Source organism: Monodelphis domestica, chromosome 2 (assembly GCF_027887165.1).
Source record: "Monodelphis domestica isolate mMonDom1 chromosome 2, mMonDom1.pri, whole genome shotgun sequence".
Classification (NCBI taxonomy): domain Eukaryota; kingdom Metazoa; phylum Chordata; class Mammalia; order Didelphimorphia; family Didelphidae; genus Monodelphis; species Monodelphis domestica.
This window is the reverse complement of record NC_077228.1, coordinates 531,861,296-531,887,889: the sequence shown is the minus strand read 5'-3', so window position 1 is coordinate 531,887,889 and position 26,594 is coordinate 531,861,296. Positions and strand designations below refer to the sequence as shown.

The 26,594-nt window shown below is 40.2% G+C and overlaps 1 protein-coding gene across 8 annotated transcripts in view; it reads right to left on the bottom strand.

The window, feature by feature from the left end:
* CAB39 (calcium binding protein 39) overlaps nt 1-26,594 on the bottom strand; it is a 105,536-nt gene that overhangs the window by 14,108 nt on the left and 64,834 nt on the right. For 7 of the 8 annotated variants that reach the window (XM_056819963.1, XM_007485853.3, XM_007485852.3 and 4 more), the window contains 2 exons: nt 19,573-19,737; nt 13,072-13,190 (listed from right to left, as the gene is read on the bottom strand). In XM_056819963.1, coding sequence (XP_056675941.1) covers nt 13,072-13,190; nt 19,573-19,737 — 284 coding nt within the window. Of the gene's footprint in view, nt 1-13,071; nt 13,191-19,572; nt 19,738-25,554; nt 25,695-26,594 lie in introns of all 8 variants that reach the window. The other variant, XM_007485855.2, reaches the window with a different exon arrangement.

Genomic DNA, 26,594 nt, shown 5'->3' with positions numbered 1-26,594 from the left:
TTTTTTTTTAACCTCAGATACTCTGACATTCCAGAACACTTCTAGCCCACCCCAACTTTCTCTCCAGTTTAATTCGGTGACATGACTCTCACAGTTCTCTTGCTTCACTTCCAATGGTGAAGTGATAAATAAATTTTTCGACTTTTATCCTCCAGCTTAAAATAGAAGAATGAAAGGCTCCATGCCAGGAATGGAACCAATTAACAACAGTTGGAAGGAAAGTATATTTGCCTATACTATGCTAATCAAAAACCATCCATCCATTTATTCATTTATTTGTTTGTTTGTTTAGGGTATTTCCCTATGTTTACATGATTCATTTCCCTTTCCTCTCCTCTTCCCTCTCTGCCCCCAGAGCCAACAAACAATTCCACTGGGTTACACAAATGTCACTTGATATTTATTTTCAATTTTATTTATTTTTGCTATAGAGTGATTTTTTAAAGTTTAAAACCCAAATGACATACCCATATATACATGTGACATGTGATGTCATTCGTTTTATGTTTTGCTTTTGCATTTCTACTCCAACAGTTCTTTCTTTCAATGTGGTTAGCATTCTTTCCCATAAGTCCTTCAAGAGTGTCCTAGCTTGTTGCATTGCTAGTAGTAGCAAAGTCTATTACATTGGATTTTTCCATAATGTTTTACTTGCTGTGTACAATGTTCTCCTGGTTCTGCTCATTTCACTGCATTAGTTCATGAAGGTTCTCCCAGTTCATATGGAAAGCCTCCAGATAATCAATAGTATTCCATCCATCACATACCACAATTTGTTCAGTCATTCCCCAATTGATAGATATCTCTTCATTTTCCAGTTTTTTGCCACCACAAAGAGCGCAGCTATGAATATTTTTGTACAACTATTTTTCCTTATTATTATGCATTCTTTTAAAGCCCTTTGGGCATAATTCCAAATTGCCTTCCAGAATGGCTGGATTAATTCACAACTCCACTAGCAATGCATTAGTGTCCCGATTCTGCCACATCCTCTCCAACATTTATTATGTTAGTTGTGAGGTGATATCTCAGCGTTGTTATGATTTCAATTTCTCTAATTGTGAGAGATTTAGAACACTTTTTCAGGTCTTTATTGATAGTTCTGATTTCTTTATCTGAAAACAGCCTATGCATATCCCTTGACCATTTGTCAATTGGGGAATGGCTTGATTTTTTGTACAACTGACTTAGTTCCTTATAAATTTGAGAAATGAGACCTCTGTCAGAGGTTTTGTTATAAACCTCCCCCCAATTTGTTGCTTCTCTTCTAATTTTGGGTGCATTGGTTTTGTTTGCACAGAAACTTTTTAATTTAATATAATCAAAATTATTCATTTTACATTTTTAGTGTTCTCTATCTCCTACTTGGTCTTAAATTCCTTCCTTTCCCATAGATCTGACAGATATACTATTCTATGTTGCGAAGATCGGATTTCGCTCTCCCCTGATTGTGACAATGAAGGAACTTGACTCTTCCTATTGAAGATTAAATTGTAATCCCCTGTCTATTTTTAGATTTTAATCCCCAAAGTGTTAACTCAGTATTTAAAGTAGATCTACCCACTTTAACTACAAAAAGGAGTTAACTAACCACAAAAATGTGTAAACTAACTACAAAAGATGTGACACCCATTTCATACACTGAGTGGGCAATCCTAGAGAGGAGCATCTGCTGTGATAGGTAGGCGTAAAAATTTAGGGGTGGTGACACAAGAGAAAAAGATCTTTAGAGGAAACAGGCACACTGGATAGATAGATCAAAGGATCAGTCACTTGGAGTTGGACTGGGAGACAGACACTTGAAGAGAGACTGGAAGACAGACACTTGGACTTGGAGTGAAGACATTTGGCTGTTGAACTGGACCCTTGGAGGAGCTCGTGCAGGAGACCTCAGACTACTTTCCTTTTAGAAGGTTACTGTGGTGAGTATAAAGGCTGACTTCCTTCCTTGCCATCATCTTGAGACTCCTTTTCCCTGATTAGTGCCTTAGAATTTCTACCTGGCTCAGAGGAATAAATTCAATTTTATTTGAGTAATTCATTTTGGGATTTAGAAATTAAATCCCTGATGACCACCAATTTAATATTCAACCAATAAATTTAGCAATGTTCACCTAATTTGTTTATTATTTCCCTCTTTATATTTATTTTAGTCATTTACCCACTCTAAGTTAATCTTGGCATAGGGTGTAAGATGTTGATCTAAGCCTAATTTCTCCAAAACTGTTTTCTAATTCTCCCTACAGTTATCATCAAATAGTGGGTTCTTGTCCCAAAAGCTGGGATCTTTCAGTTTATTGAACACCATCTTGCTACTGTCATTTATCCCATGTCTACTCCATTGATCCATCCTTCTATGTCTAAGCCAGTACCATATAGTTTTGACAATCATCACTTTATAGTATAGTTTGAGATCTGGTAAAGCTAGGCTTCCATCTTTCACTTTTTAAAAAAAATTATTTCCCTTTATATTCTTGATCTTTTGTTCTTCCAGATGAATTTTGTAATAATTTTTTTCTAATTCTATAAAAAAGTATTTTGGTAGTTTGATATGGTATAGCACTGAATAAGTAAATTAATTTAGGTAGGATTGTCACCTATCCATGAGCAATTGATGTTTTCCCATTGTTTAGATTCAAAGACCTTTTAAAAAGGATCTCAAATAGCAAAGGGGAAAAGAGAAAAACCTGCATGCATATGTGTGTTTACGTTATATATACATAGTGACCCAGCCACTAAAGCCAGAAGCCACAGAAATCTATAGGCAGTAATATCGAAGAAAGAATCATGTAATCAATAGGCAGTTACTTATTGCATTTTGTGAGGTAGACACTGCTCAATCCTGGGATACAAAGATAAAAATACAGGGCTCACTGCTCTCTGGTCAAGAAGACAACAAATACACGTACAAGCATATGGAAGGCCACAAACTCCTATTTCTAGCTGTAAATCTTGAAATTTCTCAGACTTGTGAATGTTAAAAATTTCCACATTGAGGAATCCTCCCTCCAATGGAACAAATTCCCTACTGGAAACATTCCCAATTTTGATGTGAGAACTTGCCAGGATCAGAAATGGGAGGACCTCTACTCCACCCGTACTTAAGACTGCTTTAGGGGAGAAAACTCCTTGCTAAACAATGAAAGTACTTGGACCCATGCTTATGATGAGGCAGGGAGTTCTTTGAGCCAGGCCTGTTTTTAGAATTGATACAATGGGATGCTAGGTACCTAAAAGGGTCTGGCAAGTTTTCTCTTAATGAGATTAGTCGACACAGCAGCATTTTCTCTGGTTCAGACTTACTGAGATTAGTAGATTTAGCAGAAATTCAGATGGGCTGTCCTTTAGGAAACATCTACGATGATTGGTAGATGGAAGAACTTAGGGGAGGTGACATAAGAAAAAAACCCCTATATAAGAAAAGGTATCTCTTGAGCAAGAGAGGCTTGGAGATCCTTAGAGGCTTGGAGATCCTTAGAATCCTTGGAGATAGATCCTTTTGAAGAAGGCCCTTTGAAGATCTCTTGAGAAGAAGTCCCTTGGGAGGCTGACTCTGGCTGGAACTCTCTCTGGGGAGACTCTGTTCCCCAGACATCCTTGCTTAAGACAAACCTTGTGGTGAGTGATAAAAGACTGACTGACTGATCTCTCTCTCTTAAGACTCAGGTCTAGGCCATGTTGGTTTAAGGCCCTTCATACTTATTCCTTTCTTACTCTTTCTCTCCTTCTTTGATTACTCATTGTATTGTTAATTAAAATCTCTATAAAACCCAATTGACTTGGGTATATTCATAATTTGGGAATATATTCCCTGGCGACCACCTTATATTTGATTTAAAAATCTAGACACTGCAGTGAAAAACATATTTCCTGAGGTCAAATTTACTCACCTACTCTTATATCTAACACAATTTATATCTTCCACCATTTTAACTCACTACAGTTTACAACCTCAAACATTTTAAATCTTACAGTTTATACCCTCAACTCTTTTAACTGCCACAGTTGATGCAACTATTTTAATTATAACATAGCCAACAAAGGCATGGGCTACTCAACTAAGATGAACTTAGAAAAAACCCTTATGTATGAAGGCAAATTAAATCTCACAAATGACACAGATTTAGTGGAATGGACTATATGACTGGAATATGGTTCTGAAAAAGTAGGTATTACTCAAAAGAAAGAGAACAAGTTAAAAGGGGATGGAGGGATGGCAGATGGAGTAGCATTTGATGTTAAATTGAGGAACCAAAGGGGAGAGTCTGGTGGAGAACCCTGGAGTACATACAGACAAAGGGCAGAAAGAGAAGCCATATGATTACTGGAATGGGCTCCAGACCATGTGGAGAGGTTCAATGAGGAGTTCAGAAAAGAGATCACAAGTCTGGCCCAGAAGCAATGATATAGCAGTAAGAAGGGACATTTCAATTATCCAGACACCTGCTGGAGTTTCTTTATGCCAAAAGCTGAGCAGCTAAATACTTGACTGAGTGGCTTTAAAGATAATTTCATCCTTCAAAAGGTGGACTGACCAACAAGAGGCATTGCCCTTTCAGATCTGAACTTAAGAAACAAAAAAGGAGCTGGCTGCTGAGGTGGAAAAGATAGGAACCCTGGGGAACTAGAAGAAAGTTGGGGAGGGGAGAAATAAAGATGGGAAGCTCCCAAGAATGGCCAGCAGAAGACCCGATGCTAAAGAATTCTAATGAGGAAAGAAAGGGGGACAAGAGATCAGGAAAGGTCTGATGGAGGAAGCCTGGAAGGCAGCAGTATTGTGAAGAGGAGAAGGAAGGACTATTTGGCTGAAGGTAAAGCAAGCTAAGAGGATTAATATATGAGTATGCACAGGAAACTCACCACCAAACTTTTTTATGTGAAATGTGAAAAGAAGGTAGATATAAGGGCAGGTAATTGGAGATTAATACAAAACACAGCAGAGTCCTTTAAGAATCCTCCCAGGAATGGTTAAGTCTCAGAATGAGACAGCTGAGGAAGGAAGAAAACCAACATTTATGAAACACCTCATGGGGGGCCAGAAACTGGGCTAAAGTAGTTTGCAAATATTCCCTCATCCAAGCTTCACCCTGTGAGATGGCTACTGTTAAAACCCCATTTTACAGCCAAAGAAACTGAGGGAGACAGAGTTAAGCCCAGGGTCCCAAAGCTAGTAACATGTCTGAGACAAGATCTGGATTCAGGCTCAGAGCTTTATATAGTGAGCCACATTTTTTGTTTTTGTTTTTTAAATGAAGTCAGGACTCCTACTTGGGAAATAAGAAAATGAGAGCTGACAACAGATACAAGGTAGAGCTATTCACTTCTCATTTTGCTTCTGTTTTCCCTGGCAAGGAACATTTGTCATTTGTCTCTGCAAGATCATAGAGTGGTCGGGTAAGATCCCAGGAAGGCCTGGTCCTCTGGAGTCTTCAAGTAAGTAGCCATGGGCTTGAACTATAGTTTCTGCTAAAAAACTAAAACATCTGATCAAAGAACTGGTAATGGCATCTACAAAAGCAAACAGTGGTGACAAAGAACAAGTATGGCTTCATCAGAAATTGGTCATATCATCGAGACCTTATTTTCTTTCCTAAAAATTAGGGGTACTAGAAAAGCAGATCAGGGAACGTTACAGAGAATGTGCCTTTTTTAGTCTTTTTTTCCCCCAGTGTCTGTCTCTTCCTGGCCTTATTTGGGGGTTTTCTTGGCAGAGATACTAGAGTGGTTTACCATTTCTGTCTCCAACTCATTTTACAGATGAAGAAATGGAGGTCAATAGCATTAAGTGACTTGCCCAGGGTTGTGCCTCTAAGAAGTATCCAAGACCAGATTTGACCTTAGGTCTCCCTGACACCAAGCCTGGTGCTCTATTCACTGAGCCACCTAGTTGCCCCACAGAATGTTCCAAGGTTTTAAAAAAAAACATTTGACATAGCCCCTCATTTGACTTGTGTGCAAATTACAGAAAGATGTTAAATATAATTAGGTAGATTCAGAACTGTTTGAATGACCAAAGATCAATCATTCAAAGCAATCAAACCACTGCACTCCTTGGTTATTTAATACATTTTGATCATTCATCAACTGGGGAATGGCTCTTATAAATTTGAATCAAATGAAACTTTGATCAGAATCTTGAGGCAAAGAGGGCAGTGGATGGAGGGTCAGGCCTACAGACAGGAGGTCCGGGGCTCAAATCTGGCCTCAGATACTTCCTAGCTATGTGACCCTGGGCAAGTCACCAGCCCTTACCACTCTTCTGCCTTGGAACCAATACACAGTATTAATTCCAAGACAGAAGGTAAGAGTTTAAAAAAAAAAAAGAATCTTGAGACAAAGATTTTTTTCCTCTAGTAAATGGTGATCTCTTCACATTTTGTTTTTAGAAAAAAAAACATAAAATTTTGTGTAATCACAAGTCTTCATTTGACCTTTTGTGATCCTCTATAATCAATATAATTAGTATAATCAATGAAAGCAAATCTTTTAGAGACCGAGTGCCCAAACGGCAACCCTCATGTGGCATGTGAGGCCCCCCTCCCTACCCCTATTCCAGGCAGAGGAGGGAGGAAGCACTCCCATTGGGCTGCTGGGCAGAGGGGTGAGTCATGTGAGAAACGTCCTCAGGCACCTGTGGAGAGGGGGAGGGGAATAGGCCCCTGCAGCATGTTCATTTTGGCCATGAAGTCTTTCCATAGACCAGAAAGGTAATTTTTTGTGCTCCTAATTTGTTTCTGATAATACTAGTTCATAGCTAACTTAGAGATCCATTTGGAATCCATATTGATGTGATGCCATAGTTTAAATCTAAATTCTTCCAACTGCTTTCCAGTTTTTGTTGAACAAGGAAGGAGTCCTCATGACAGCAGCTGGAGGTCTTTGACTTCATCGAACCTGAGGCTAACAGACTCATTTGGTCCTGGAGGTGTTGTAGCTAATCTGTTCTACCTCTACTTTCTTAAACCCTTACCTACCTTCGATCTTAGAATCAGTCCTTTGCATTGGTTCCAAAGCAGAAGAGTGGCAAAGGTAAGTGGTCGTGGGGATTAAGTGATTTGCCCAGGGTCGCCCAGGACTTGTAGGTCTGGCTGTCAACCAATCCACTGAGCTGCCTAGCTCCCCTCACTCCCAAGAGTTTTGGGGACAACTGTTTTTTACTGTAGTTTGAGATTTATTTCCCTTTAGAAAATAATCCTTTGGTAGTCTGATTGGTATGGCACCAAACTAGGAATTCAATTTAGGTAGGAGTATCCAGAGTTTGTTTTGTCTGTGCCTATACATGGGGATAGGCAGGTGGCTCAGTAGATGGAGCACCGAGAAGACCCAAGTTCAGACACTTAGTAGCTGTGTGACTGGGGGGTGGGGGGGTGCGCAAGTCACTTCCCCTTTGTTTGCTTTAATCCAGGGGAGGAGGAATGTCAAACCACTCCAGGGTCTTTGCCAAGAAAACTCCAAGGGCAGTAGGGCCTAGAGGGTCATGAAGCGTCTGACACAAATGAATCAACTGAACAAGAACAATATAATACCCAAGTGTAGTCCATATCTCAGTGGACACAGAGTTGGCAATAGAGCATAACGTCCTTGAGGGTGGGGGCTGTTTCTGGTTCATGTTTGTATCTCTAGTGCCTTGTGCTCGGTAGGCACTGAATAAATGCTTGTGGATTTAACTAACTGGGGATACTTTTAACTCTCAGATTCTGGGATTTTTCTCTTTTCTACATGTTGTTTGGGCAGTCAGGTGGTACAGCGGATAAAGCACCAGGTCTGGAGTTATAAGGACCCGAATTCAAATCTGACCTCGATACTTACTAGCTGTGTAAGCCTGGGCAAGTCACCTAACCTGTCTGCCTCAGTTTCCTCATCTGTAAAATGAACTGGAACAATCACTCCAGTATCTCTGCCAAGAAAACCCCAAATGGAGTCACAGAAGGTCAGGGTCACGGTCACAACTGAACGACAACGAAAAACTGTTTAGATCAATACTGTATTGATGACTTAAGGATTTCCTTTCTACCCTGGTGCTCTCACTGAATTTCTTATTGACACGTGCATATCTGATGTGTCTAAAATTGAACTCCCCCCCAAATGGCAGCTCTTTCTAACTGCTCAATGGATATCTCAACATGGCTATTTCACTGGCTCCTCAAACTAACAAGGACGCTGAAATTCACCCAGGCACTTCCGTTTGAAACTTTGGTATAACATTTTAAGTTCTTCTCACTCACTCCTTAGTCCCCTTTGCCTAGACAATTTAACAGCTTTCCAGCTGGCTTTTCCAGTCCCAGGAAGCCACATTTCAAATGGTTACCATCTAATGACTTCCTGTTTCTGCCCTTCAGATGACCGGTACCAATCTTATCACCTTCTAATTAAAAATCTTTCCTTTCTGTCTTCTGTATGATGTATCAGGAAAATAATATAGGTGACAACAGCAATCGAAACTGAAATCAGATACTTCCTTACAACCATCAAGCTGGGCCCACGAGAAGAGATGGGGAAATGCACCTGTCCTCCTCCATGACTAGGGAATGCTGCAGATGCTGAGAGACCTGGATGGTTTTAGTGAAGTGTCTTTTCTTCCTTTTAAAGTTTTGTCACAAGGACAGGGGAGAGACAGATGGGTCTATTTAGAAATTCATGTAATAAAACTACAAAGGTATCTAAAAAACTCAATGGCCTTGAAAAATGAATGTTTACCTTTCTTAAGATTCCTTTGCTAGATGAACTTTTATGTAAAATGCTCTGCTGAGCTTCTTTTTTCCCTCCAGTAGGAAATGCTTTGTATTCTCTTTTTATTGAAAATCTATTTTTCAATGAGATTTATAGGATAAATCACTAAGGACTAAAAACTGATTTTCTTTGCTTTGGGCGGGGGGAGAGAGAATAGATACCAATTAATCCTTTCATTTATCATAAATGGCAAATAGTCTCACACAATCTGGCTGATTTTTCTTGGTATATGAAGGGTCTCCTTCATGGCTGCTTATAAAATATGTTGTTTAATATTGATAGACCTGAACAGTGATGGCAAACCTTTTAGAGACTCTGTGCTGTGCCACACCCCACCACTCCAGATCAAGTGCTGCATATGCCACACATAGACCCCTACCCCACATAGGGGAGGGAGAAAGCACTTCCATTGGGTTGCTGGGTAGAGGGGCAGGGGAAGTAAGGACTGTCCTTAGTCTGAGTAGAGGGGAGAAGGGGAGTGGTCCCAGTGTTCTGCTCCTCCTCCAGTTCTGCTACCTGTGAACAGCCCACCTTACCCCAGGTGCTCCCATTGGACTGATGGGCACAGGGGCAGGTAATGTGGAAAAAAAAAAATGTCATCAGGAGTAGTGGAGAGGCAGAAGGAACCCACAGCTCTGCCCAAGTCTCTCTGCCTTTCTAGTAATGAACTTTGGAGGGCAACAGTGAGGAGTGCCATAGTGTGGCATGTCCACAGAGCACAGAGAGTACTTTGCATGCCCTCTTTGGTATGGGTGTCATAGGTTCACCATTATGGACATAGAATAAATGGATATTTCTGAATGAGGTGAACAGTATTGGACCTTTTATTTGAACTTTACCACATTTTCCAAAGGCTTTTAGGTAATTTTCTTGCATATTTACCTAAAATATGATTTAAGCTTTTTATTTCACCATGTTTTTCTAAAACACCAAAGCACCTCTCAGGTTTTGGAGGGGTATTTCATCTCTAGGACTGATTGTTTTGCTCTATAGAGCGCGCTCAGGTGTTTCCCCCCAATCTTGCTGTCTTCTTATTTTATTCTGTTATTTTTCCTGACATTCTTGTGTGCTTGAGTTCCAAGTCTGCTGGTCTGTTTTTTGTTTTTTTTTTTCAGAGAATCTCCCAATTCAGAGAAATATTCTACCATTTACATTCTAATTAATCTCTCATTTGTCTTTTGATTTTTTGAAAAGTTATTTCCACCTCAATTTCCATTCTCATTCCTTCCTTTAATTACTTTGTCATACTTTATAATAATAATATTTTAAGCAATTGTAGACATTCTTAAAATTATCTTATCATTTCTAGGAATTCCATTTATTGTCACACCATTTTCCTTCTGATGTAAAGCTTTCCCATACTTTTTTAAAATTTCATAGTATTTATTTTATTCATTGTTTTGGAGTCTCAGCTTGATTTTTTCATCTCTTTTTTTGTAGCCTCTCCTGGTTTTTGGTGAAGTATTCTGATTGTTCTGGTTTTTTTTGGTCCCCTATCCACTCTTGGATGTCTGCTCTGTTCTATTATGGTAAAGTTCTTACTGTCTTGAGAGAACAGAGTGGAGACAGACACTCAGTTTCTCACTTTGCCATCTTCCTAGTGTCCTAAACATATTCTACACCTCTGATGAACTTATTGTGTAATATTTTTGTATCCTCATAATCCTCCTGTCCACAAAAACAAAGACCATGGCTTATCTCAGCATTCTAGCTCTCATAACACCTGCTTCTGCACACTGGGAGGACCAAATGAATTTGTTTAAGTCATCTCAGAATTCTCTTTTATTTCCCTCTCTTTACTCAGTGCCAGCATCTTTTGAATATTCCTTCTTTGAGTGTCTGTAAGGTTCATTTCTCTCTTGCTCTTCACAGTGCAAAAATATTAAAGAGTTCTTGCCTGAATTACTGCAATTAGCTCTTTCTCTTTCTTTCTTTCCTTCCTTCCTTCCTTCCTTCCTTCCTTCCTTCCTTCCTTCCTTCCTTCCTTCCTTCCTTCCTTCCTTCCTTCCTTCCTTCCTTCCTTCCTTCCTTCCTTCCTTCCTTCTTTCTTTCTTTCTTTCTTTCTTTCTTTCTTTCTTTCTAAAACCATTACCTTCTGTCTTGGAGTCAATAATGTGTATTGGCTCCAAGGCAGAAGAGTGGTAAGGGCTAGGCAATGGGGCTTAAGTGACTTGCCCAAGGTCACACAGCTGGGAAGTGTCTGAGGCCAGATTTGAACCTAGGAACTCCCGTCTCTAGGCCTGGCTCTCAATCCACTGAGCTACCCGGCTTCCCCCCAATTAGCTCTTTCTATCCTTGCTTCTAATTTCTTCTCTCTGAAATCCCTCCTCCACACCATCACTAGATCCAACTTCCTAAAACACTGACCTGGTGTCACTACCTTAAATGCTTCAAGAACCTGCAATGACTCTTCCTCAGCTTGACCAGTAGGCAAGCTTAGACTCTTCTCTCAGCTTGGCATTCGAGATTTTCCACTGACTGGCTAGACCTGACTCTGCCCTCTTTCGTTTTCACTCCCCCTAAGTACCTGACTATAATAACTCATGGTCATCCCAGTACCCTTGGGAGGAGCAAGACCATTTCTGCCCTTGGTTCATGCTTTGCTACTGGCCTGTGGGAGTCCTTGCCCTCTCTTTGAATGTTAGACTTCTTTGGCATCAAAATGAACAAGTCCTGTATAGTCTCCTCTCTTCTTCCAACAACCCTTCCCCACAACAGTGATTCCCTAAACTCCTATCCCACACACAGACTCCTTCAGTAAATGGGTACAGGCTGATTCTCTGCTTGTTTCACACATGTGCTTACCTCCCGAACTAGACTGTAGGCAAGGGAACTGGCCTGTTACATTTTTAAAGCTTCCTTTTGGTGCTTAAAATTGTGTAGAGATAGCAACAGATTGCCTAATCCATGCCTGCTTAGTATATAAAGGCTTATGTTGCACTTCTTCTCTGTCCTTTTGAGCAGGCAGAAGAGGTAAAGGACAAAGTGATGTGGGAACAGTGATGGTGCTTAACAAGTCAGGCAAGTTCTGTTTGGGGTCTTGCCTGCTTCCCCTTAGATGAAGTCATAATCTGATGAGTCAAAGGCAAACAGTCACACTAACCCCTAAATAGCCAGTATGTCAATACAACTAAGACCCCCCCAGATCCAAACGAATACCAACAGAAATATTTCCTGCACCCACGAATGCTACTAATGTAACACAGGGCCACAAAAATGATTGCAATTCTAATAAAATAAAGCAACAAAACTTCTATAGCTTAACATTTTATCATCAAGTGAAACATCCTTTTTAATAAAGTTGTTCAGATCAAATCAAAAAGTATAAACCTGGCATTAAGTGATTTCTATTTCTGGAAAAGGAAACATTAGCTGATAACGCAATGAAGTACTTTAGAAAAGGCTCTTGGGGTAGCCATGTTTCACTGCTCTGTTTCAACATGCAATTTCCTATGGTAAAAGGGCCTCAAGCTCACAGCTGTGAATAACACTAGGAGGCAGCCCAGTATCTAAGGTTGGGAGAGGAAGGAGCGAGTGTGAACTTGTGGGTCACTGAATCACTGTTGTGAAACAGCCAAGAAGGGACAGGATAAGCTTGATCAGCCAGGTCACCAGTCATACAATAACATGTTCGTGCATAACCCCTAAATTAAGAAAACACCACAAAGCTAAGAACAAACAGAGGCAAACCAGATCTGGCCCCACAGCTTGTAAATAACTACAGTGGAGAACTAATAGGCAACTTTGACCAGCAGGGAAGTTTCAGTGATGAGGAAGGAAAAGATTTTTTATTTTTAATTTTTAGCTGCTCAAATATGAAAGGCTGCTAGTCTAGTAGTAATTCCAGGAAGATGCCCTGTGAATTACCAAATCTGAATTACCAAATACATACATGATAAAAAGCAAAAGTTGCTGTATTATAAATCTGTACTTTTGTCCATTACTTTGACAAAGAGAATTCAGCCTTACTCTACACTCTACTTAGAAGACAGCTTTTATTGCCTTACAAAATGCAAGCGATTCAGAGAGCATACCTTCAAAAGAGGTGATTATTCTGCTATATTATACAAATCAATTTTTCAAAGCTTGGAGAACTTAGACAAAAGCATCGTTGTTTTTTCCAGGATAGAAGATCTCTGAATTTTAGAGTCAAAGCTACCCAGATTCAACTTTTTGAGTTTCTATTTATAATTGTAATGTGTTTTCTATTTAGATAATGCTCATGTTAACTGCCCTGACAAAACTAGAGTAAAGTAAGTTTTTACCACATTTACCATCTTATTTTTGCTCAAGTAAATTTTTAAAAATTTAAGAGTATAAAAGTTGTAATGTTGTACATACCCTTTTAATAACATGAACAAAATATTCTGTTGAGTGCAGATATATTCAACGGTAGGAGTTCTTGTACCAATTTGTCTTCTGAGGATGTTGTTGAAAATTTGGGCCACATCTTTTTTGCCCTGTCAGAAATACAATTAATTATGTATTTACCTAACTAAATACACATCATGCAAAAACTCATGAGAGTTGCTATCTTTACAGTAAAGAATGAATAAGTCTTAGGCATGTCAATGTTCTAGGATAGTGTTGGCAAAACCTTTAGAGAGCTCGTGCCCAAACTGCACCCTTCAAGCCACCTATGAGCCCCCTGCAATTACTCCAGACAAATTGCATTTGGCTGCTGGGCAGAGGTATGTTCAAAATGTCCTGGGGGGAGGGGTGGGGGGAAGATGGGAGAATGGGGAAAGAGCAGCCCTCTCTGGCAAACGGAGGCACATATGTCATGTGTTTGCCAACATGGGTCTAGGATTTTGCCCTCCATTGACACAGCTTATAGAGCTGCCCCTTGATAAGTAAGGAGATGGCCTTTCAGGTACTGGCGTGACTGGAACAAAGAAATCATCCCACTATAGTCACCTTGGAGATGGCCTTCTTCCCTTCTTACTGGGCTCAGCTCATCTTCCCATAAAAGACATTGAACCTGAGTCTCTTTGGCTTGGTGTGGCCCAAAAGACCTTGTGCTCTGCTGGAGCAGAGTTTGAAAACTCAGGAAACTTTCTAAACTACAATAAAGCATCAGAGTAGAACCTCAGGCCTGGTTATTCAGGTAAATCAGTGGTTGGTTTTTAAATGTTCATAGCTATTTCTTAATATCTTTCAAATATTTTATTTTCTTCCCTAAAATCCCATTCCCCATCTGGAGGATGGGGTTGACCTGGTTCTTTTATTTATTGTTCTCCTCTCCCTCCTTTTTAAACCCTTACCTTCCATCTTAGAATCAATACTTTGTATTGGTTCCAAGGCAGAAGAGGTGTAATGTGGAGTAAGTGACTTGGGTTAATGCAGCTAAGTGTCTGAATGCACATTTGAACCCAGGACCTCCCATCATTAGACCTGGCCCTCAAACCACTGAACCACCTACCTGCCTCTAACCTGGTTCTTCACCTTTTTACCTTCAGTCTTTAGAAGTAGCAGTTCTTGGGCAACTGCTTGGCTCAGTGGATTGAGTCAGGCCTAGAGATGGGAGGTCCTCAGTTCGAAGGTGAGATTTGAACCCAGGTCCTCCCACTCCAGGCCAGGCCCATGAAGGATGCCTGTCAAGTGCAAGTTTTCCCAAGTTTAAAAAGCTTAGCTCAGTGGATTGCCTAGCCCTGACTGCTCTTCTGCCTTGGAACCAATACAGTACAATACAATAGTATTGATTCCAAGATGGAAGGTAAGGGTTTTGAGAAAAACAAACAAACAAACAAACAAGTAGATAAATAAACAAATAAATAGATGAATGAATGAATGAATGAATGAATGAATGAAAGAAAGTTTCAAGCAGCAGTCCAGCAATAACCTGAATCTCTGAAGACAAGCCTATATACAGAGAGGCTCACTTCCATAGTTCTGTTAGGCATGGAAATGCCAATGGACAAAAATATAAAATGATGCCTAAAGTGAAAGCAAAAGGGATAAAGGGAGCTAAGAAGCCTGGTTTTTTAATAACTGAACTGAACCCGCTTACACTGGTATTCCTGCTATCAAAGGAACCAGCAGGTGATATCAAGAATTGTCCCTAAATGGAAGGACAGACTGAAGGTGCTGGGAGGAGTCAATAAGTTTTAGCATATGTCCAAAGGCAACAAGAAACAATTATATGGGATATTTGTTCATCTTTCCCTGCAGTACTCAATTATTATCATACACCAACATCTGCTGCAAAGGGTTAAAAAAATGTGTGAAAAATCTATGCAGAACTTAAGAAGATTAGTGCAGGCTAGGAAAAATGAGGACAATCCAAAGGGTCCCTTCCTTGTCATTACACTGAAAGGTCAAAAGTGGTTAGAACTGCCTTTTGGGGTGGTGAAAAGGCCAGAGTGGCTTGTCTTCTGTCAAGAACCACCTCTGGACCAGAAAAAAGAGAACCAAAAGGCTCATGAGAAGCTGATACCAAAGAGACGGAAAGAGGGGGAAGCTGGGGAGCTCAGTGGGTTGAGAGCCAGGCCTAGAGACAGGAGGTCCTGGGTTCAAATCTGGCCTCAGACACTTCCCAGATGTGTGACCCTGGGCAAGTCACTTAAGCCCCATTGCCTAGCCCTTACTATTCTTCTGCCTTGGAACCAATATACAGTATTGATTCTAAGATGGAAGGTGAGGATTAAAAAAAGAGAGAGAGAGAGAGAGAGAGATGGAAAGAGACTGTAATGAAGCAATTCATTTATACATCTATTAACACATCTATGGTAGGCCTCAGTGAGGAGGTCTAGGTGAATTATATCCTAGGAGACCAAAAGAACTAAGAGATGTGATTGCTAAGTCACTTGAACTCAAAGTTCTTCACTTTCTTGGTGTCACAGACCCCTGTGGCAAAGGTCGCAGACAGCATTTCAGGTTGTTTTGAAATGCTTAAAATAAAATAATCAGGAATTATGAAGGAAGTCAATTATACTGAAATAATGGTGTTTTTTGTTTTTTTTTTAAAAAACAAGTTCATAGATCCTACCAGCTTAACAATCCCAGATCTAAGTCATCCCTAAGAGCTCCCAGAGATCAGGAAGATCCTAATCACCAAGAGGACAAAGGTCCAGATTTTCAGAAATGAGATGGGACTGGAATCTCCCAACTAGAGGCCAGTGATCTAGATTTTGATTGCTAGTCAAATTCTAGAAAGTATTATTAAAGAGAGAGTTAGTAAGCATTAAGAAAGGAAGCAGTGATCACAAAGGGCCTGCTTCACCAACCACAGGTTCCTTTTTCTGACAGGATTGTTATCCTGGAAGGTTATCAGGGGAATGCTGTAGATTCTGACTATCCAGAATCTAATAAAGCATTTGGCAAAATAGCAAGTCCATCCCTGTGGGAAAGAGAAATGTGAACTAGACAAGACTATAATCAGAAGGATTTAGAATTGGTTGGTTATACAGACTCAAAGAATAGGCAGTAATGCTTTCACATTGACCAGGAAAGAGGTCCTCAGTGGCACAATTGGCATGCTTATCAGATTTCTACACAATACAAAGTTGAGAGGGAAAGCTGGTATGTGTGATACCAGAGGTGCGGAGAAGATCCTTTCATCTGAGAGCTGGAGGGGCTTGAGTGATCAGAAAGCTCCTCAGTGTGACCTGGCAGCTAAGAAAGCAAAGGTGATGTCAGGCTGTAGGCAGAAGCCTACCTTAGTTAGACCACATCTAGAGTATTACCTTAGGAAGGTCATTAAGAAACTACAAGGGAAGTCTATCCATATTGGTAAGGGGACAAGAGATCCTGCTTTATATATATAAGGACCACCTGAAAGAAATCAGGACGTTTAAGCTGAAGAAGAGAAAGAAGCCTTGAGGGTTGGAATGGGGATGAGAACTTCAAATATTTGAAGGGCTGTCATGTGGAAGAGGGAAAGAACTATTCTTTTTGGTCTTATAGGCCAAATTAGGGGCAATGGGTAAGAGAGAGGTAAATCTAGGGTTTGGTACAAGAAAAGACCTACTAGAAGCTGTTAAGAATGGTATGGACTCTCTTTGAGGTGGCGGATTCTCTTTCACTGGAGGGCTTCAAGTAGACTAAATGGCCCCATATACAAGGGATGCTATAGACAGAATTACTGTCCAAGTATGGATTGGACTAAATCAAATTTGTGTACATGTACTTTGGGTACGTGTGTATTGTGGACTCCCTTTGGCAGTTTGAGGAAACCTATAGCCCCATTCTCAGAAAGATGTCTTTAAATGCATGAAATAAAATACAGAGGGATCACAAAAACCTGTTGTATTGAAATTGTCATCAAAACATTAAAAAAAAATCAAACTCTAGGTTCAGAACCCCTGGTCTAGATGATTTCTCTCCAACTCTGAGATTCTGTGACTGACTATTGGGACAAATTCCATTCAGGCTCAAAAAAAAAATCAATGCCAGTTGTACAAAAGAGATCTGAAAATAATCTTGAGGTTTTAGAAGACCACAAGCTAAATGAGTCAAATGATATGATATAACAGCCAAAAATGCATAGGCTGCAAAAAGACAGGTCTGATTTTTTAATAATTTTATATTATTTGTTAATAATGAAAAAGCACTAGTATTTTATTTAATTCTATTGCATAAACAATTTATATCCTTCCTATAATTATAATTTAATAATATTTAATGAAAATCCATGATATAAAGTACTATTTATTAAAAATGGAATAAAATTAATTTAAGATGCAATCGCAAAGGAAGATTCCAAAAGAATGGAAAAGATCACTGGTGAGACTTTTATCAAAGCCTGTAATGAAGATGCCTTCAATAAGCACATGCAGAAGGTTCAGGCAGATGTTCAGAGACAAAGATTAAATGAAGTATAGTGAACATTAGATCCTGCTATGTCAACTGTTTGCTAACTTTTAAAAATGCATAGAATCCACAAAACTACGGTTTTGAAGGCTCTCCTCAAACATGTGTCTCCTGTGCTAAATTCTTACCAAAAAATGACTTACATGAAATGGGGAGAACTGGCAGAGTATCCACTATGTACCCACCCACTATGGCCTCCTCAATTTGCCTCAATATGGTAGGAGAGTGTCATACTGTGAGAATGAGAAACACCAGCTAGAGAGAACCCAGCCTGAAGTCCCCAAATAGTCAATGAATCAGGAGAGTGTTCTAAAGGAGGATTTCTTCAGGGAGAATTTAGAAGACCCAGAGAAGAATTTCGGGGGAGGGAGAAGTGGAAAAATAAATCCGTTTTAGAAGCCAGGATTTTGGAACTAGGAGCCATGGTGAAAGAAAAGATGTAGCTGAATCTGTGGTTTTCTCCATATGCTATGTGCTTCCTCCATAGAGCCAGCTGCATTTTTTCTTCCACTATGTCTCCTAGTTGCAAAATCCTAGCTTCTAAAACTGATGCAAGGGGCTGTGGATCCAGACCGAACAGGAAGGACCCAACATCCCAGGGAATGGCTACCTTCTACGTTGAACACAGAGTTCTTCAATGTCTCCAAACTTATGCTTGAGGGTCCAGAGCAACCAAGTTTGTTTCTGAAATGAACACATGCCTCAAGAATGCTCACTGACACCCATACATCAAGGCTAATGGATGGATAATACCTTGCTTGTAACAAAAATGCCTAGTTCAGAGGGCCAAAAGACAAGAGATTTAAAAGCAGTCTCATGAGCACCCAGAGAAGCTTTTGATATACATTTAAGTGTCTGTTGTGTCTAGTTCAATTCAAATAAATTTAATCCATAAACTTTTATTTATCAATCACCAAAACATTTAAGTTATTGGACAAAGTTGTTTTTTTTTTTTTATGCCAGTCCCTGTCCTCAGGGAAGTGTAAGAAATTGTACAATGCGAATGAGTCAAAGGAACAATGCCAGACTCGGTGCAGCAGGAAAACTTGAGGAAAAATCAGAGAAGGCAACAGGAAGAAAGGAAGAGAAAGGGAGAGGGTGGAGACAGGCAGACAGTGTGGAAGAAAGAAGGCTAGCAAGGTATAACAGAGCCTGACTTTGCACCCACCATCTTCAAATGCTTCGCTACGGCATCTTTCTACTAGGCAGAGAGGGAGAGAAAGAGAGAGAGATGGTTTTTTCAGTAAGGCCCAACACACTTATTATTGGTGAGGCAGAAAACTGAAGGCAGGGAAACTAGAGGCCAGATGCAAGAGATGCAGCCAGAGTGGTAGAACTGATACAACATGTGGAGGTCAAGAAAGAAGAACAGAGTCAGAGCCAACCCAGAGGCTCTGAAATGTGACAACGATGGTAATGACTATAACTAGGGGTTGGGAGGAAGGTCGGGTTTTGGTAGACACACAGGACTAGAATTCAGGGAGGAGCCTTCTGGGTAGAGGAGAGCCAGCTCTAAGGGGCAAAGCCTTGTGTTTGGGGTCTGGGCAGACTAAGGGCTCCATTAGATTTCCTCCTCCCCTGAAGCTGGGCCAATGGCTTCATTTCTCCTTGCCAAAATACAGCAAAATCTTCTTTTTTTACAGTTTAGCTCCCTAAACACGTCTACAAATATTTTCTTTCCTTCATTTCAAAACGAAGGCCACCATCTCATTGCAGGCACATTCTTTCTGGTCATTCCATGCAATGTGCTCAACACACAACTGGCTCCTCTGTAACTGAAATCTAAACTCTTAGTGTCCTCAATGGCTGAGAAGAGGTTCTGGTCTTCAGGAGATGATAGGCAGAGGGCTGGCCTTGAGAGGGTAGGCAAAGGCTCCAGCCACTAATAAGTGCAACAAGATCTAATCTCGTTTTGAAAACAAACCAAGAAACAAGAAGTGGAAAAACTCCCACCTTCCTCCTTTGATGCATTCTTGTGAGGATCTAATGAGAAAAAATGGGACCCATCTGGAGGAAGTTTTCAGTTCTTACCTCAAAATCAATGAGCTGTAAATCAGCTACCAGCGTGCTGAGGAGGCCGCTGTTGTACAGCTCCTGAGCGAGCTGGGCTACAGCTTCTGTCTGGGGCTCTTTTTCATTGGTGCCATACAAGATTTCTTTCATAGCAACCAGGTTTTTGGAAACCTCTTCTGTAGCCTGATGAGACAAGAGATACAAATGGTTAAGTATTCGCAACACCAAAGCAATTTAACTTTCAATGTGTTTTTTTTAACAGATGAAAGAAAATTTTCTAGTAACACAAAATTCTCCCCAACATCCCAGGAATTTTAACATGGTTTAATCTGGGTAAAGAGGCTAAATTTCTTTAAACAAACTCAACTCTCAGTCAGACTAAAATTAGCTAACAAGGAAAATACAATACCGAGAGATTAAAGGGCAGACCCACACCCTAGTCTTCAAAATGCTGCTACTTCCTCTCAAAAAGCAATCACTCGCTGAATGACACAATACATCTCTTTAAAGGACATCTCCTTGGTATAGTAGGTTGGCACATCCTGCCAATCCCCTCAGCAGGTTTCTTATATAGTAAACTCAGCTTATAATGGCTGACTTGAGGTAACAGCACTTTCCTTGAGCTTTTAAATACTGCAAAATAAATGGTTTCAAAAATTCTAGATGCATCTAGAAATTCTCTTGACAATTAAGTGTTTCTCTGTTGGATGAAGTATTCCTAAAAGCAAAAATAAGTAAGATTTCTTGGCTTCTTTGCTCAAGTTCCTGAGCAGTGGCAAATGCAGACCTAAAGAGACTTCACTCGGGTGACTCTTGCCAGTAGGAAACCCAAGCTCTCTGGGGACAGCTTGGTGGGGGTTCAGTGGATTGAGAGCCAGGCCTGGAGACCAGAGGACCTGGGTTCAAATCTGGCCTCAGATACTTCCTCTGGCCAAGTCACTTATTCACCATTGCCTAAGCCCCTATTGCTCTTCTGCCTTGGAACCAATATACAATATTTCTTCCAGGTCAGAAGTGAAGGGATTAAAAAAATACAAAACAAATGTCAAGCCCTATTATTGAGGAGGAGACAAGCCGCATCATCTTGCTCCTCTAAGCTGCTCCCCATAAACCAATCTCCCCTTCTGGCTATCCCACTACCCATTATTTTTACAGGCCAGAGAATGGCAAATATAGGGGAGAATAAACTAGTAATTTCAATAAAAGGCTTGGTGGAAGAGAAATTACAAACTAATTGTTAAAATAATGCTTTGGAGTGAATGGTGAATATTTTAAACTCCCACCTTTCTGGGGTCATTTGCACTGCTGGGAAACTGCTGCCTGGGGCATTAAGGAGGTGACTATTGTGGCAGGGGCTGGCACTGCCAGAGGCATAACCTGAAGTCAGTCCTCATGACTTCTACCCTGCCTGCTTTCATTTCAATTTGCCAGGCTACTTCTCTCCTCTATTAGCATCATCCCGTTTAAATGGCCTCATATTGCCATAATTTTACAAAGCAGGACAAAACTATGATTAAATTGTAATTCTCTACTTAAAATGAGAGGGTCACACACTGGTTCAACATATAGTTTGTGAAGGTGGATATAGTATTATATTGTTAATTTTATTATATTATTTTATCATCATATCGATAATCATTTGTTCATTCTTATTCCACTTGGCACCTAGGCATATAGTGCTAGGCCTAGAGTCTGTAAGTTTGAATTCAGACTCAGATACCTAGTTGTATGGCCCTAGGCAAGTCATTTAACCTCTCTTAACCTCAGTTTCCCTATCTGTAAAATGGAAATAATAATAGCACTTTTCTCATAAGGTTGTTGTGGGGATCAAATGAGATAACACAAGTAAAATGCTTTGCAAACCTTCAAAAGCTACATAATTACTAGCTGGAGAACAAAATGGCAAACTACTTTAGTATCTTTGTCCAGAAAACTCCAAATGGGGTCACGAAGAGGTGAACATGACTGAAAACAATTGAATGACAACTGTGATTGTTACTATGATTATTTTTAGAACAAAATTTCTGATCCTGATCTCTGTCCTTTATCACCTGCTGACAAGTCCTGCCAAACTCTGGATCCTATCATAAGGCACTATACTACATTTCACATCTCCTTCTAGCTCATTTTTCATCTCTCAGTGCATCACATCTACCTAATATGCTCTCCCCACTGACTGGGCCTGTCAATCCCTGCAGCTTCCACCAGGCCCTTCTGCCTTCCACCTTTAAGAGTTAGCAGCTGCAGTGGTACTCTCTTATGAATACCTGAAACTTCTTCGTTCCCCTCAGTTTTCTGGTCAGATCAGTGCTGGGTTTTTTGTTTTGTTTTTTAACTGGTTACAATGTTAGACTTGTACTTATCTGGCTCACTATAGATTCTTTTAATAATATAACTTATTTTATTCCCTTTTCTCAATTAACAAGTGTGAAGAGTGAATCAAACTTTGTCTATCAATAAGCAATTTTTAAATTAATCAGTCAAAAACTTAAACACCCCTACTTAACACTAAGTAAGAGAGTTCCTAAGTCATTTACTAAAGTGGGTGATTCTAGACCTGACCCTGGGCAGTACTAGGCAAATTGAAAGACTGCAATCATTTCCTGTAAAGTGAAGGGACAGGAAGTGATGTGGGAAAAGGGCTATAAAAGCTCTGAACTTCCTGTTGAGGGAACTTCAACCTGGGACTTGGTTCTTGGACTGCTTCTTGGAGGACTGCTCCTGGATCTTCTCCTTTGGACTTCAGTATTGTTGGACTTTGGTATTGGAGGATTTAGCCTTGGGACCTGGCCTTCCGTCTTCTCCTTTGGAGTTCATCTTGGGTGAGTAAGTAGCTGGCTTTTCTTTTTCTGGCTTCTGGAGAGATTGGTTCTGGAGATTCCTGCCTTGGCTTTAGAGGAGGCTGTGTAGGTGGAACTCTAGCTGAAGATATCACCATACTTGGGGAAGCCCCTCAAGGGCTGAGCCTCACTTCACCAGAGAAGGGATAGTAGGCTTGTTAAAACCTGTCTCTTTAGCTACCTTTTTCCATTTTCACTTTTTTCTACCTCTTTGTAAATAAAACTACTAAAAATCATTTTTGACTTGTTATAATATCTTTAAATCAGTGACCACAATATTATTTTAGAACTTTCATATTTAACATAAAACCTAAATTTAATTTCTTATTTTATCTTTATTTATTCTTATTTTATCTCTCTTATCTTCTCATTCCTACTTCCCCACCTCCAATTGAAAAGTAAAATATAAAAAGAAAAAAGAAAAGAAACTATCCCTGTCCTCATCTTTGATGGTACTATAACATTACACTCAATGTAATGGACACTGTTCACTTTATGTAGCACTTTTAAGATGTGCAAAGTGCTTCCTACAGTTTGTCTCCTTTGATACTCATAACAACCTTGCCCTGGGAGGGAGGTGCTCCATCTTAGAAAAGGACAAAACAATGGGAAGAGAGATTAAGTAACTTGAGTGTCTAAATCAGTATCTGAATTCAGGTCTTCTTGACTCACCTGTGCCACCTGGTTACTATAATTTGTTTAGTCATTCCCTAACCCTTAGGATCTGAGTCAAAAGGGACCCACATCTGGGTGACTCTTCAGACCCAGTTCCAAAGTGCTTTCCAGAATACCTGGACCAAAGTAGCTGTTTTCCCACCATACCTCCAACATCTGTCTGACAAATGTGAGACAAAACTGGGGATGATTTCAAAGGACAAGCCCTGCTCTCACAGAGTTCACAATCTAATGGAAATCACATTAAAGATAATACATTACCACTAACTTTTCTGCTGCCCCCTGAGGACTCTTTCATCTCTGTTGTCTCCCCTTATTAGAAGACTGTAAGTTCCTTGAAAGTAGGAATACTGGTGGTACTTCTCCATTTGTGTTCCCAGACCATAATAAATGTCTTTTCATCCACTCATTCATCTCTATATTCAAGATCAATTAATGACCAAACTAATCAACAATGACTTGCAGTTTATAGTCCCTCATTCCCTCTCTTTGCATCAGAGGGTTGGGTCTGTGCCCCTCTAGCACCTAGCACAGTGCCCCATTTCAATAGCTCCACAATCCTCCAAATTCAACTCAGGTGTTTCTTCTCCTACACTATGAACTGCTGTTAACATTGTAGTATTGCTTAGCTCAACATAAACCATCTCCTACATCGGTAAGGTCTCATTCCTCAGCTTCATCCACCCAAGTCCAAGTCCTCTGTAGTCAAGCTGAAGGTTTACAGAGTCACTTTTCTTAGCTTCAGGAGGTACCTCTTCCATCCCTAACATCCCTAGCCACTCACACAGGTCCTGGGGTCTTGCATTGGGCCTTGTGTCTTTGTTCTATTAGCAAGAAAATCTATGTGGCTCTATCTGGCTGCGTTTTCCTTTCCCAGGCCCATGTGCTGGCTGCCAAACTGCTTCCTTTTCATTTCCATCCCTTGGAATACCTTCTCCAGAAAGTTCTGAAAAGTTACTTCAAAGATAACTGAGTTTGGAAACCATTCAAACTAACAACTTCTGTCTTTTTGTGCCTGGTTTCTGGTTCAAAAAATACTTTTTCTTCACATGAACAATAACTTTAAATAATCTATTACCTATAAAAGAATCTGATATTCTAACTACCTGATCATATTTGAAGGATCACATCAATCATTAGAAAAGAACCTAAGATCCAGAAGGGATCTCCGCAAACTATCTATTCCAGGAATACCCTCTATAACAGGAGCCAGAACACTTGGGTCCACACAACTCCCCCAAGTGCATGAGAACCAGATTAAAACATAATAGAGAAAGTTAACAAAATAAATAAAAAATTACACTAGAACATAGATAATAGCATTTAGCACAGGGCCTGGTACATAGCAGGTGCTTAAAAAATACTTATCTCCTCCTTTTTCCTTCCTTTTTCCCTCTCTTTCCTCCCCTCCACTCCTTCTAGTGGGGCCCAGAACAGATCAGGAAGACCTAAGATAGACACTCAAGGAGTGTCTCCTCCTGGGTCCTTACAAACCCCATGGAAAACATACTTTTGGAGGTCTTTGTCCATAAAGATCAGACTAAGTGAAGCCTCTGGCAGACAGTCTTTGCCCACCTGGGATGAGCAAACCACATGATCGTTAGGTTTTAGGAACTTTAAAGCAGGAGCTCAATTTACCACTTTTAAAAAGTTGTTCACTTGGTATCATCTCACACCTAGAAGACTGGCCAATATTGGCAAAGGAAAGTGATAAATGTTGGAGGGGATGTGGCAAAATTGGGACATGAATACACTGCTGGTGGAGTTGTGAATCAGTCCAACCAATATGGAGGACAATTTGGGATTATGCCCAAAGGTCTTTAAAGACTGCCTACCCTTTGACCCAGCCATACCACTGTTGGGTTTGTATCTCCCAAAGAGATAATAAGGAAAAAGACTTGTATAAAAATATTTATATGTGGCTGTGTTCTTTGTGGTGACAAAAAATTGGAAAATGAGGGGGTGTCCATCAATTGGGGAATGGCTGAACAAATTGTGGTATATGATGGTGATGGAATACCATTGTGCTCAAAGGAATAATGAACTGGAGGGATTCCATGTGAACTGGAACGACCTCCAGGAAGTGATGCAGAGTGAGAGGAGCAGAACCAGGAGAACATTGTACACAGAGATGGATACATTGTAGCACAATCGAATGTAATTGACTCTGCTACTAGCAGCAATGCAATGATCCAGGACAATCCAGAGGGCCTTAGGAGAAAGAAGCTCTCCATATCCAGAGAAAGAATGGTGGGAGCAGAAATGCATTAGAAAAATATATGCTCAATCATGTAGCTGATAAGGATATGTTTAGGATTTTTATGTTAAAGGATCACTCTACTGCAAATATAGACTTTGAACAATGATACATGTATAACCCAATGGAACTACTTCTCAGCTTCAGGAAGGGGGAAGAAAAGCAGGGGGTGGGATCACAAATCATGTAACCATGGAAAAATATTAAAAAAAAAAAAAAGATGCTCACTTGTTACTAGATCTTAGTTGCTGTTCAATAGATGGCCCAGATCCAGGGGCATAGAATCATTCTTCACCCATAACTGCCTGTTATGAATTTGGTAAAACAAAATAGCCCCTCTAACAAGATGAGTAGAGCATAGCTGATCTCTAGAATTAAATGGAAAGAGCACATTCAAAATCGTACCTAGATTCACTTAGGCACTGGGCTCTTCTTGAACAGTTCTGACTCTGCCAGAGGTTAAAACCTCAAGTCCCAGCCCCAACAACCTACCTCCAATAGTCCAACTGGCCTCTGAATAAGAGGACCTGGCTTTTGAGGGACACTACTTCATCTGGCTCACCAACAGTTGCCCACCAAGAGAGAAGCATGTGGCACTGGAATGTGGCAGCCACTGATCTGATATAGGGATACTTTGGATGATGAAGAACCTGGCAAAGTCTTCCCAGTGGGGTGTGCTAAAAGTGATGTGGCTGGTATGCAAAGCGCACTTTGGGACAGGTCAGATAAAGTAATATATACCCTGACCCCTCTGAGGCCAGGAGAGAAAAGGAATGTCAAAGGCTTTTGGGGTCAGGACCAATAGAGGAATTTTGGCCATGTCTCTCACTGAATATAGCTGTCAGTGGGACATTCAGCATCTACCAGAGATGAAACTTCTGAAAGAATAGCAGTGGATGGAGAGTGTGTCCACTGTCCGTTTGGACACAGGGGTCACGATGCCATGCTGTGCTGCTTGTGAGGCACAGGGTCTCTAAGGAAGAGTTAAATTTTTTTTTCAATTACTTTTTCAATCAATAATTATTTATTTTCTCTCCTCCTAATCCAATCCAACAACACCAACAACAGTATGTGAGTGTATGTATATGTACATATATATAACACTTTGTAACAAATGTGCATTGGCCACATCCAAAAGCCTATGTCTCAATGTGCATCTTAAGTATATCTTCTCTATATCTCCTGGATCATGCTGCATCTCTCTGGTTATCTATTCAGTTTATCACTTCCATTCCCCAAGAATTTAAATTCTTGGTTTCCAGTTTTTG